General features: G+C 40.5%; 1 protein-coding gene across 1 annotated transcript; it reads left to right on the forward strand.

Annotated features, from left to right (window-relative positions):
- The first annotated feature begins 6727 nt into the window (after positions 1-6727).
- On the forward strand, positions 6728-8601 carry LOC145116199 (protein SLENDER RICE1-LIKE 1-like). Its single transcript, XM_079052552.1, has one exon. The coding sequence runs from the start codon at positions 6941-6943 to the stop codon at positions 8531-8533; it is 1593 nt and encodes a 530-aa protein (XP_078908678.1). The 5' UTR covers positions 6728-6940; the 3' UTR covers positions 8534-8601.
- Positions 8602-14289: the final 5688 nt, after the last annotated feature.

Raw genomic sequence — 14289 nt, forward strand, 5'->3', positions numbered from 1 at the left:
GCAGCTTCAGGAGCTGTTGGAGAGGGCATTGTGATGTTATGGGGAGTCGTAGTACTCACTAGTCAGAACAGGGTATTGTGATGCTACGGGGAGCCGTAGTACTCACCAGTCAGAGGAGGGCGTTGTGATGCTATGGGGAGCCGTAATACTCACTAGTCAGAGAAAGGGTATTGTGATGCTACGGGGAGCCGTAGTAATCACCAGTCAGAGGAGGGCGTTGTGATGCTATGGGGAGCCGTAGTACTCACTAGTCAGAGAGAGGGTGTTGTGATGCTACGGGGAGCCGTAGTACTCACCAGTCAGAGAGAGGGTGTTGTGATGCTACGGGGAGCCGTAGTACTCACCAGTCAGAGAGAGGGCGTTGTGATGCTATGGGGAGCCGTAATACTCACTAGTCAGAACAGGGCATTGTGATGCTACGGGGAGCCGTAGTACTCACTAGTCATTGGGAGGTTGTGGTGATGTTATGGGGAGTCGGAATACGCACTAGTTAGCGAGAAGTTGTTATGAGGAAGCCTTCTCGATCAGAGTATGACACCGGAGGGTTTTAGGCTTGAAAAGCCCTACGCATGAGTTTTGGGAGCCTGGTGGTCGGACCAGGGGTGAGACCGGGGTCTCCTCAATGATTGGGAATCATTATATTCTGAGTAAGTGTGGACACCCAATCCGAAGGGATTGGATAAGTGAAGTACGCATGGGTTGCGGGTCACAAACTATGAGTTGAATGGGTCATTGGAATGAGCGATTCCAACTACGGGTCGGACCAAACTCTTGAGTTAAGTTGAGTCCTGGTGGTGTGTTGAATAGACCGGACCGAAGGGTCCAACGATGAGCATTAGATGATAGAGGTTGGGGTTGAGTCGATCTCCAATTGGGACACGTATTTACCCTTGGCTGAGTTTTTCTATAACAACAGCCATCATTCGAGCATTGGTATGCGACCCTGTGAGCTGTTGTATGAGAGGAGGTGTCGGACTCCCATTTGTTGGGGTGAGGTCGGGCAGCGTGTGATGGGTAGTACAGAGATAGTACTTCAGACGACTGAGCAGATTCAGCAGGTCAAACAGAGGTTGTGGACCGCTCAGAGTCGCCAGAAGAGTTATGCGGGCAGGCGTCGCTCGGAGCTCGAGTTTCAAGTTGGTGATTTAGTACTCCTGAAGGTATCTCCTTGGAAGGGAGTGATCCGATTCAGGAAGAGGGGTAAGTTGGGGCCTCGGTATATTGGTCCTTTCAGGGTGAATGTCAGGGTGGGCAGGGTAGCGTATCGTTTGGAGCTACCTGCGGAGTTGAGAGAGATTCACGATACCTTCCACGTCTCTCAGTTGAGGAAGTGTATTGCCGATGAGTCGGCAGTGGTTCCATTAGAGGACATTCAGGTGGATGCGAGCCTGAACTATGTTGAGAGGCCAATCGCGATTCGGGATAGAAGGATCAAGACTTTGAGAAACAAGGAGGTGTCATTGGTTCAGGTCCAGTGGCAACATCGGAAGGGTTCCGAGATGACCTGGGAGCCGGAGTTAGAGATGCGTGAGCAGCATCCAGAGTTGTTTGTGGAATGAGACTTCGAGGGCGAAGTCTGATTCTAGTGGGGGAGAATTGTAACATCCGGATTTCCAGGTATCTTAATTTATGAATTTATATTGAGTTTTGGAGAGGGACTCGGCGAGTAGGCGCTTAGACTCGCCGAGTAGAGCCGCGCATTGTTAGATTGGATTACTGACTGGACTCGGCGAGTCCATACGTGGACTCGGCGAGTCCACGCTGTTTAAATGAAACCCTAATTTCTTGGGTTTGCGACCTATTTAAAGGCCCTTATGGCCTTCAATGGCGGCTACCAGACCATAGAGAGAAACCCTAGAGTGCTTGAGCGTTTTGAGAGAGAAAGGAAGCCATTCTTGACCTTGGGAGTGTTGTTTAGCAAGAAGAAGGAGGTACTAGCCAAGAGGAAGCATAGGAGGTTGCTATTCTGTGGATTTGGAGCTAAGATCTTCACATTTGAGGTAGTAATTCGACTCTCCTTCTGTTCTTATGATGATCATATGGATTTAGGGTTTCTTAGACCCTTTGTTGGTTAGATTTGATGTCCAAATAGCCCCTTCTGGTGATAAGGCTTTGGATCTGGATCCATAGAGGTCCAGAGAGCCTTATTCATCAAGCTTTATGAAGAACAATAGAGGTCATGGCCTTGGGTTAAGGTATTTGGGGCTAAATCATCATATATGGTCATATAAATGTTGCTTGTGCATCAAGATCGAGACTTTACGTGATTATAGTGGTTGGGAAGGCCAGATCTATGGATTAGAGGAACAGATCTGACCTTAGGAGGTCAATTGAGTTTGTGCATGACATGAACTCGCCGAGTCCAAGGGCAGACTCGGCGAGTAGGGTTAGGGTTTCCCGTGAATCACACAGTGAGTGACTTGCCGAATTGGGGGAATGACTCAGTGAGTCAGAAGAGGGATAGAGGACTCGAGTTCACGACTGAACTCGCCGAGTCACATTTGTGCACTCGGCGAGTCTGGTCAAGGGTTGACCGTTGACTTTTGTTGACTTTTTGGGTTTGGTCAACAATGGAACTTGTGGACTGTTTGAAGGGTAAAATAGCCTTTTAGCCTTCTTAGAGGACATGTGAGAGTCTAGTCTAGCCTAGAGAGTCATGATTGATTGAGATGATTATGTTATGTGTATAGGCAGAGGCTAGATCAGTATATACACGGGCGGGATATTATCCGAGACATCCGAGGTGAGTCTTCTCACTATACATTACCTAGAGTGGTATTTATGTGTAGACCAGAGGGTCTTTTATGCTATGTGTATGTATGAGATTATGTGCATTGTGTTATATGTATGCTATGTTTGTATAGACCGGACCGGAGGGTCCAACGATATAGACCGGACCGGAGGGTCCAACGATATAGACCAGACCGAAGGGTCCAACGATACAGACCGGACCGAAGGGTCCAACGAGCTATGACCGGACCAAAGGGTCCAACGAGCTACGGGACTGGAGGGTCCCGCTAGGACACATCGGACCGGAGGGTCGTATTGTAGCCTCGAGTGGCGTATGTGTTGTATGTGGTATATTGGGGAACTCACTAAGCTTTTATGCTTACAGTTGTTGTGTGATGTGTTTCAGGTACTAGTGAGGATCGCCGGAAGGCGCCGACATGATTCGTACACACGAGAGAGAATTTATTTACATGAGATCTTGGGACATGTTTTTGTGATGATACAGAGATTCATTATGATTTTGTGATTTTCATGTGGTTGAAAGTATGTTTTGGAAATGAAAAATTGTTTTGAAAATTTGGGTGTTACAGTTGGTATCAGAGCCTTGGTTTGAGGGATTCAGGTGCACCTTCGGGCGTATCTGAACTCAAACTGAGGATTTGAGAGATTTGTGAACGATGTGTTCACCGGTGTACTCTAAAAACCCATTGACATGTATTGCGAGTGGACTCTCGAAAACGATACTGCCAATAAACGAGATAACCCTAGCAGCTGTGCTCGAAGGACAGACGCAAACAGTGCACAACCCGAAACTCGAAAACGATACGGGTGCACCTTCGTATGAGGAAGTTATGAATTTTCTAAGATTTGGCTTAGCAGTGCACAACCCGAAACTCGAATTTTAGATCGAGCGGTTTTTGGCCTACGCGACCTAAATGAGAATTGAAGATCTCATTAATAGGAACTCAATGGTAAAAAGACAGACGCAAACAGAGTCCGTATGTAGAAGTTATGAATTTTACGCGAACTTTTAACAGTATAATCTCCTCGTACTGTTAAATTTAAGATCGGTCGAGAATTAGCCGACGGAGTCAAAATGAAAGTTGTAGATCCTATTTTTACCTACGCGTGGATATAAAGAACGTCAAAAACGGAGGTTGTGTGTAAAAGTTATGGATTTTAGAAGTCGGAAGTGTGCTGTGCGAAAATGGGTGATGTGGCACAATCTTGGCCATTGCTTTCTCCCCAAGTCTTGCCACTAGATGGTGACATGTGGCACCAAGTTCAGCCATTTTTCACCCTATAAATAGAACCTCTCCCACCCTCATTTTCTTCACACCTTTCTCATTCTTTCTTCTCTTTACTCTCTCTCTACAACCTCTCTTTAGCCCCAAAACCCCCCGAAAAGCCTAGGGAACCTCCCTAGCACGAGGCGGAAGCCCCGGAGTGCTCGACGGCTCCGAGAAGAAGAGATTTTTCAGCTCGGGAACGCTGCTCCAAGCAAATTCCGGTTTTCTATAAAACCCGCTGTAAGTGAGCTACGCCTACGCTATTTTTAATATAGCTTTTATTTAATTATAGTAACGTTATTAGGAACTTAAAATAAGTAGTTGGGCTATTATTATGGGTTATATAAGTATTGTTTAATGCTTATATAATAGTAATAATAGCTAGACTATTAATTAGTCTCGGCAAATAATAGACTAAACTCTAGTGGTAATAATACTAGGTTTCGTCGAAGGAAATTATTTTTTTAAGAAGCGAAGCGCTGTCTGAGTTCAGAATCACCACCTTTTCAAGTGAGTGCATAGTTACTTTCATCTTACACATAGATATGAAGTATTTTAAATAAATTACGTGCTATGTGTGCATATTATCTATATACTTGCTATCTATGCTGGATGAACGATTTTATACATGTTTTAAATGATTTAAACTGTATATATATATATATATATATATATATATATATATATATATATATATATATATATATATATATATATATATATATATATATCTACGAGAATATGTTGGGTAAAACATGGGCAGATGTAATAGATGGAATATGAGTTGGATGATGAGTTGAGAGGTGTTATAGACCACGAGGTGAGTGTGAGAGGTGGATGATGTGAGAAGCCTTTCCCAAATGATGGCCCCGTCATCTAGCAGAGTATGGATGACAACCACGGACTATTCTAGACAGTCCAGTGGAACACTGGAAGGTTCGCAACCTGTAGGTGTTGTGAACGATGTGTTCACCGGTGTACTCTAAAAACCCATTGACATGTATTGCGAGTGGACTCTCGAAAACGATACTGCCAATAAACAAGATAACCCTAGCAGCTGTGCTCGAAGGACAATACTGGTAGCTGCGCCTCACATAGAATGTCACAATTCTGGCAGCTACGCCTAAGTGATAGAACTAGCAGCTGTGCTTGACAGCTGTGTCATTGACAATGATGGACTTCATGCCGATTCCTTAGGATGATCCTTAGGAATGAATGAACGAGGAATAATTGATTCTTAGGGTAGATCCTTAAGGTAAAGAAGATAATGAGGATGGGTAATTGGGTTGATTGTTTGATGTTTAAACATAATAATTATATTATTGTGGGTTGAAAACCCTATGTACTCACCAGGTTTCCCTACCTGACCCACTCAGTTTATTTGTATCACAGGTGTCGATATGAAGTTACATTACACTGAGAGATTTAAAAGAGATGTAGATCACTAGTGTAAATGAATGTAAGTTCTGTTTATGCTTATGTTTCTGTATTAACGATGACATCCCAAATGTTTTAAAATGAATAAAAATACATTTCTTCGGAAATGTTTTGATAACGTATTTATCATGTTTTTCTGGGAACAAATTCCGCAATATTTTTATTAAAAGAAGTACTCTGATTTTTATAAAACATAAACAAAATCGGTCTTTTCTGGCCGTGAAAATGGGGATGTCACAGAGACTCAGCGCCTTCGTTTTTTAATCTACAAAAATAAAATTCCAAGAACATTTTAATTCATTACCGAAAAAATAAATTATAATTATAAAATTATTGTTTTTCGATTTTACCTTTATCGGACGCAATTCCGAAAACTCCTGTAAATGGAATACAATTTCATCATCCGTAAAACCCACATTTTTTAACAATATCCACGCTAACTCGTCCTTGGACTAACATGAGTTATTAAAAATACTTAGAAAAAAAAATTATAAGTATAAGATGAATTAATTCCTTTTATTTAACAGAAATATATATATATATATATATATATATATATATATATATATATATATATATATATATATATATAAACTTGAATTTTTGTGGGGTGGGCCAAGACCCACTTTTGTCTCCATGTGGCTACGTCACTGAAAACCCCTACAATACCTAATTTCAGACTAAAACAACCAATCCGAGACACATTACAAAGTACTTACAAGAGATCCATACATGTAGAACGAGAAAAAAATATAAAAAAAATGATAATCCGGATGTTCAAGAGTTGTTCCGGAGTTGTTCCTCGTATTCCGGACAATTCCCGAACATTCCGGAATACGTAAATCATTTCAGAAAATCAAATGCAAAGTAATTTAAAGTGTAGAAGTTACTTGGTTTGATGAATCTATGCTGAAAATTTGGTTCGAAATACGGATAGATCGTGCTTCGGATCGGCTAATTTCGGATTTTTTATGTGTGAGATCCATATATACACCATTGGGTTATAGTATTGGGCTTGGACCGGTTTTCGGGTCTGAAACGATTCATTCCGAACCAAATGGTTAGTTTTCAAAAAAACAAAATTTGGTTATATTTTTGAAAAAACCCAAAAAAAAATAATAATTAGATTACTCGATTTATATATTAATGATCTCGCTAAAAAATAAGTAACGGATCAATGAAGAATGTTAATATATATTAGATTCGATGATAAAAATATATTTTAAAAGATATCACAATATTATATGTATTTTGCAAACATAAAAATTTAGAAAGTATCGAAATCTTTAACCGAAAAAGGCCCTTCACATGGAGCATCTTATAGTAGTGTCACATATGTGACCCTTCTCTCTCTCCCACAGAATCCCTGTACGCACCGTTTCTGTGTTTCAGGTTCTACTCTTCTACTTTCTCTCTCTCACACCCCGATCTCTAATTCAATTCACAAAACAAACCCAACTCGAAATCTACTAATTCAATCACATATGGGTCCTTACGATTCTTCCATTTCGGCTGCCGCCGGAAGCAGCTCCTCGTCTTCCTCCGCGTGTTCAAGCTCCACCAAGCCGCCGCAACCGCCTGATCAGATGGACCACCTTCTTGCCGGCGCCGGCTACAAGGTACGTTCAAATGACCTCCACCATGTCGCTGAGCGTCTCGAACACCTCGAAACCGTCATGGTGAAATCCTCACCGGTGGAGATCTCAGAGCTTGTACACGACGCCGTTCATTACAACCCAAGTGACCTCGCTTCGTGGGTTGACTCATTACTCACTGAATTGAACACCAACCCGCCAGCACCCATAGCTGCACCCACTGATTTTTCCGATCTACATCAGTTACCGGCGAATATCAACATGTACAGTAATAATCCTTCTCCGTTAAACGGTGAATTTTCCCAACAAGTCGTGACGCCGTTAGAAGAAGACGTTAGTATCCGGTTAGTACACGTGTTGATGACGTGTGCGGAGGCTGTCCAACGTGGTGACCTCGCATTGGCCAGCTTGTTGATCGAAGATCTACAGGTTTTACTCGGACGTGTAAACAGCGGATGTGGCATCGGAAAAGTCGGAAGTTTCTTCATCGACGCCCTCAGCCGGCGCATCGTTGACTCCCCCCAAAACGGCATCGTTCAGGAGGACTTATCAGCTTACGAGAATGAGATGTTATATCACCATTATTACGAAGCTTGTCCTTATTTAAAGTTCGCTCATTTTACCGCTAATCAAGCCATCTTAGAAGCATTTGAAGGTCAAGATTGTGTCCACGTCATCGACTTCAACTTAATGCAAGGTTTACAATGGCCGGCTTTGATACAAGCTTTAGCTCTTCGGCCCGGTGGACCGCCACTACTCCGCCTCACCGGGATCGGTCCACCTTCCCCTGACGGACGTGACTCGTTAAGGGAGATCGGACTCAAGTTAGCAGAACTAGCCCGATCAGTTAACGTCCGTTTCGCCTTTCGAGGTGTAGCAGCTTCACGTCTGGAGGACGTGAAGCCGTGGATGCTGCAAGTCAGCCTGAAAGAGGCTGTGGCAGTAAATTCGATAATGCAGTTGCATAAACTGCTAGGACCAAGTCAATCAATTGACTTGGTTCTTGATTGGATTCATGATCTGAATCCAAGAATTTTGATGGTTGTGGAACAAGAGTCGAACCACAATCAACCAGAATTCTTGGACCGATTCACTGAAGCCTTGTACTATTATTCCACAATGTTTGACTCGTTAGACGCATGCACGGCTCATCGGGAAAAATCCCTAGCCGAACTGTATATCCAAAGGGAAATATGTAATGTGGTTTGTTGCGAAGGGTTGGCTCGTGTGGAACGACATGAGCCATTGGTTACATGGCGGAATCGATTGACAAATGCTGGATTTGCACCATTACATCTAGGATCAAACGCGTTCAAGCAAGCCCGGATGCTATTGACTCTGTTTTCGGCGGATGGGTATTCTGTAGAAGAAAATGAAGGGTGTTTGACCTTAGGATGGCATAGTCGGCCCCTTATTGCAGCCTCGGCTTGGCAAGCAGTTCCAAAGCCGAGTGCGACAATGGTGCAGATAAACCATCCTTAATGATGTGATAATATGTTACATATGTGAAGTTAAAATTAGTCAGGCAATTTAAAATCTTCATCTTTTTATTTGTGGCCATCTTCGTTTAACTTGAAGAGCATTTATATTTACCAAATATGATATAGTGATAAAAGAATAATGAAACGCATTTAAAAAAAATATATGTGGGTCGATATTGTAAAATCTGATTACACAAACGTTTTCGGGACTTGCAAAGTTTCATCCGAACGCCTATGTCAATGTCAAGAAAAGATTAAACACGTATAGTAAAATTAAAAGCTATTATTGCATTCCTTCAAAATTCTTAAAAGCTATTAATGCATTCCATCAAAATTCTTACCATCTTTGCTTGAAGCATGCTTCAATCCAATCTAAGACATCTTCAACTCATCTTCATGTTGTACCTACGTGTTTAATAGGAAATAATAAGATAAAATATAAAAACTAGATACAACATATAAGAAATATGCACAAATAAATATAAAACAAACCTATATATATATATATATATATATATATATATATATATATATATATATATATATATATATATATATGTCCAAACTTAGCAACAGTACCTGACAAAGGTATTGTTCATGGGTTATCTTACCTAGGTTAGTCTACTCATGATCACCGCCTCAGCTTGTTCTTCTCTTTTTTTCCATCGCCTCACTTCCCGATCCTTCTACCGTCTCATCTTTGAACTTCCCCACCGACTCTCTCACCCAATATTTGTTTCCACCGCTTCTCTTCACCTAATCGGGTGTTCATCGGGTTACTGTCTACCATGGTCACCACCTCCACCGCTTAGTTCCTATGTACGATCCATCTTCTCTCTTCTAATCTCCCTCTACCCGTTACCATCTCTAAATAGGTGCAGCAATAACAGGTCAGAGAGGAAAACGAAGGAATCGCCAAAGTAGTCGGCGTCTGGTCGTGTCGATTCCTGTCGCCGCCGACATAAAGGCTTTTGGGTATCGGTTGTCGCCGCCAACATAAAGGCTTTTGGGTATCAGCTATTTTAGGTACATATTTTCTTCAAGGTCTACTGTTATATCACTTCTTCTCCCGTCGTTCCTCCCATATGTGACAAATTTCTTGAATTCGTTTGTTAATGAGTTGTATTTACAGATACCCATATAAAGTCGAATTAAAGGTAGCATCAAAAGAAAATACACTTTATAGTGGTACTTGGCAATTTCATATATCCAAAACATTATATCAAAGACTATTAATATCTCTAAATTCAAACCTACGGTTTGTAACATGAACCTTCCTCTCCTCCATTTTATTGATTATAAATTGAGAATCCCTACCACCAATAAAACAATTGAGATTTCTTTGGCAATTCTTGTAATCAACAACCGATACACCTCTATTTGAATATCCACCTTGAAGAGAACTCATTAACCGATATGTCATTGTTGCTCATATATTTTTCTTTGACATATTGTATATGAAACTTTGTTGAGTCGTATCAAGTTTTCTACTTGTACACGACAAATACGTGTTTTTCTTACTAATCAACTTGTGATTATGCATCACTTTAAACTCCTGCACAAAGTATTTGTATAATTTTAAATACAATGCGGGCTACGCATTCGGTCCTATATAAATCTGACCGTCTCTTTATTTTCTTCTTTTGTATATATTGATAGTATCAACTTGAGAAGTGTGAGACTATTCTTGTCTATTACACAACAAGTAGTGTTAGGTGCATAAAATGCACCTTTTTATATGTTCATTTCATGTTTAATTCAAGTATTGCATAGTATTTAGTTTAACTTTGCATGCATTTTGCATTTATGAGACATTTTCGAGGATCAATCTACTTTTGATAATTTTTGTGGATGTTTCAGGGGCATTTGAGAATTTGGGCATGCTTAGGATGATAAAGGGAAGCTCTTTGCAAAAATTCAAAATTTTCGGAGCAAGATTAAAGAAAACGAGAAATTTGGAAGTAAACATCCATTTAGGAGATTCCATGGTCATGGAATGGTTAACACTGTCCATTCCACGATCGTGGAATGGAGTTCTCAGTAAGCTAATTTCTAATTCCACGGGAAAGGAATCTCAAGGCAAACCATTCCACGGTCATGGAATGTGATCTGACAGTTTTTTGGATTTTTAAGTTCCGATTAAAAGAGGATTTGGTTATTTTGAACACAACTTCAGCCAAGAACTTGCAAGGGGCGATTTTCACATATCTTATCATAAATTAACACATTGGAAACACTATTTCTTTGATTTTGTAAGTTTGTTTAAAGATTAAAACTTGTTGAGTTTGTGTTCTAAGTTAGTCATTTGTGGCTAACTTTTCTTATCATTTCCGGTTCTAGATTCCTAGTTACTTGTTGTTTAGATTGTGATATGTACTAGATTCTATATTTCTATATAGTAATCTTTGATTTAGTTTGTGACATCCCCAATTTCACGGCCAGAAAAGACCGATTTCGTTTATGCTTTTTAAAATAAAATCAGAGTAATCATTTGATTAAAAGTGTTACGGAATTTGTTCCCAAAACCAAACATGATAAAATGTTATCAAATCATTTCCGAAGAAACGTATTTTATTCACTTAAACCATTGGGATGTCATTGTCAATACAAAAACATAAGCATAAACAAAACTTACATTCATTTACACTAGTGATCTACTTCTCTTTTAATCTCTTAGTGTAAAGCAACTTCGTATCGATACCTGTGACACAAATAAACTGAGTGGGTCAGGCTTGGGAGCCTGGTGAGCATATAGGGTTTTCAACCCACAATAAATAATAAACTTATTAAGTTCTCAATCAACAATAAATTTATTAATTCCATCAACCAAAATAACCCTAATTGCCCATTCCCATTATCCTCACTTTACATCTCTAAAACAACTATCATAAGGGACCTAGCCTAAGGATTATCACTAGGGGTGACAACATTGCTTTGGGGGTTCCTCAGCAAGTTATGTCAAATAATACAAACATCGGGGTGACAACACTGCTTTCCCTCAGTAAGTTATGTCAAACAAGACATCCTAACATAAAACAACCAACAAGGTGACAACATTGCTTTCCTTCAGCAATTTATGTCAAATAGGCACGAAGTCACATCGTCGCCATGTGCTAGTCCATAGCTCTTATTCATCGACGGTATTTCCCACGGGAGTTTTCACCCGCAATACATGTCAATGGGTTTTCCATATACTAAGTCCATAGCTCTTATTCATCGACGGTATTTCCCACGGGAGTTCTCCCCCGCAATACATGTCAATGGGTTTTTCCATACAGCTGATGAACATACTTAAGGGGTTTTCCCCAGCCTTACTTGCCCTAAAGGCACTCATGAGGGGAATAGAGTACAGCGAATGAACACTTAAGTCCATTAACACCTACAGGTTACGAGCCTGCTAGTGTTCCACAAACCATTAAAACAGTCCATGGTTGTCATCCATACTCTGCTGAATGACGGGGGTTTTAGAGTACAGCGAATGAACACTTAAGTCCATTAACACCTACAGGTTACGAGCCTGCTAGTGTTCCACAGACCATCAAAACAGTCCATGGTTGTCATCCATACTCTGCTGAATGACGGGGGTCAACGTTGGGTAAGGGCTTTTCTCATATTGCACCACTCACGCCAACATCTGGGTAAAAGCTTTTCCCATATTTCACCACTCACTATTTAACTCATGATCTATATCACTAACTCATGAACCTTGTCCAATCACTTCATAAAAGAACAAAGACTCCAAAGTTCTTCCAAATAAAAGTATAGGGAAAATACTGATAAAGTACTCCCGTACGCTCCCGTACCCCGACACGTAATAGTGTCAAAAGGAAGAACTAATGGATGAACACATAGTTCAAAAACACCTAATGAACATATAGTTCAAGAACACTTTATGAACATATAGTTCAAACATACGTACCGATTACAAGTCTACTAACGTTCCACTGGACTATCTAAAATAGTCTGTGGCCGTTGTCTATACTCTGCTAGATGACTACATCATCTTAAACATCGATACCTCTCATCACTTTTATTTCATCACACATCATCTAATTAATCTACCCATGTTTTACCCAACATATTTGTAGATCAAAATATATATATATATATATATATATATATATATATATATATATATATATATATATATACAGTTTAAAACTTGTATAAAACATCAATTCAACAGTCACCTCAAATAAACAATTAATATATTTACACACAGCACGTATTTTAAGGTAAATACTTCATATCTATGTGTAAGGTGAAAGTGACTATACACTCACTTGATTTAATGAACATCGGGCAGCAATTCGTTTCCTAAAACGATCGTTTCTAATAAAACCGGAAGTTTTATTGAGAAACCAGGCTCTGCAAGGGTCGGGCTTCGAAACCGAAAAGATAAATTTTCCGGGCTTCACGGGCACTTCGTGGCGTATTCCGTGGCTTATAATTGATACCGGGGCTTATAATTGATACAGGGGCTTCGGGGGGTGATAATATGAAAAAAATATGAGTTTAGGGGCTAAAAATGACAATTTTCAAAAGTACCCCCGGGAGGTCTCGCACCCTTGTATTTATAGGGCCGAGCCTCCTGATCCAATGGCTGAGAAGTGGCCACGCTCCGCGGATCCGACGGCTCGCAGAGGAGGCTCGCACGAGGGCTGCACGTGGGTCGCACCTGCGAAGGCTCGCTGGCAGTCTCCTATTGGACCGAGGTCTACTGGTCCGAAGCCTATACACCGTGGCAGTCAGCGAGGGTTCGGTCTCGTGCTAAGAGGGTACGTGTCGCATGGCTACTGGACCGCTTCGGATAAGGCCATGTGCTCGGATGACTCAGCAGCTTCGCCACGTGGCTTCGCATGAGTCACAGATTTCGGACACGTGTCACATTCTAAGCGAGGGTGACGTGGCAATTGTGACTATGCGAATTTTCTCGGTTTTTGTGCAAAAACTTCTAAAATCCATAACTTTCGCATACGAGCTCCGTTTTTGACGTTCTTTATATGTACGCGTAGGTAAAATTACGCTCTACAACTTCCGTTTAGATTTTGTCGGCTAATTTTGACTTTAATTTTTATATTATTATTTTTAACAGACCGGGACAGGAAATCCGTTAAAAATTCATAACTTCTTCATCCGACGTCCGTTTTCGTCAGACTTTTTACCGTTGTGCTACTATTTACGAGACCTTCGATTCTCATTTAGGTCGTGTCGGCTAAAAATCACTCGATCTAAAATTCGAGTTTTTAGTTGTCTACTGCTAAGCTGAAACTTCGAAAAATCATAACTTCGCCATACGAAGTCAGATTTGGGTGTTCTTTTTATACCTACTCTCGGTTTAACGAACACTACGAGTTTCGTTTAGATCACTGAGGCTAAAAAGTAGTTTATCAAAAACTCACTTTTTACGACATTCGGCACCGTGCCGGTTTATCGTGAAACTTCGACAGGTCATAACTTCTTCGTTATAACACGGATTTCTGCATTCTTTATATATCCGTAATCCTTGTCACGCCCACTACAAGTTTATTAATAGATATCGGCTTTATCTAAAATTTAATTTTTGACGCTCATTTTTATTCTTAATTAATTAAACCCTAATAATTAAGCATAAAACACATAATTCACATAATATTCACATAATTCCTTTTCATTTCTTCTAAATGAGTTACAAAGGTTAACTTAGACCATTATATCAATATTAATGCCTATCCTAGAAACACGGGCGTTACAACTCTCTCCCCCTTAGAATGATTC

The sequence above is a fragment of the Lactuca virosa genome, chromosome 5 (assembly GCF_052849685.1).
Source record: "Lactuca virosa cultivar CGN04683 chromosome 5, Lactuca_virosa_CGN04683_v6, whole genome shotgun sequence".
In the NCBI taxonomy this organism is placed as follows: domain Eukaryota; kingdom Viridiplantae; phylum Streptophyta; class Magnoliopsida; order Asterales; family Asteraceae; genus Lactuca; species Lactuca virosa.

Coding starts and splice junctions, on each gene's coding strand:
- LOC145116199 (XM_079052552.1), top strand. CDS start 6,941: ATGGGTCCTTACGATTCTTCCATTTCGGCTGCCGCCGGAAGCAGCTCC.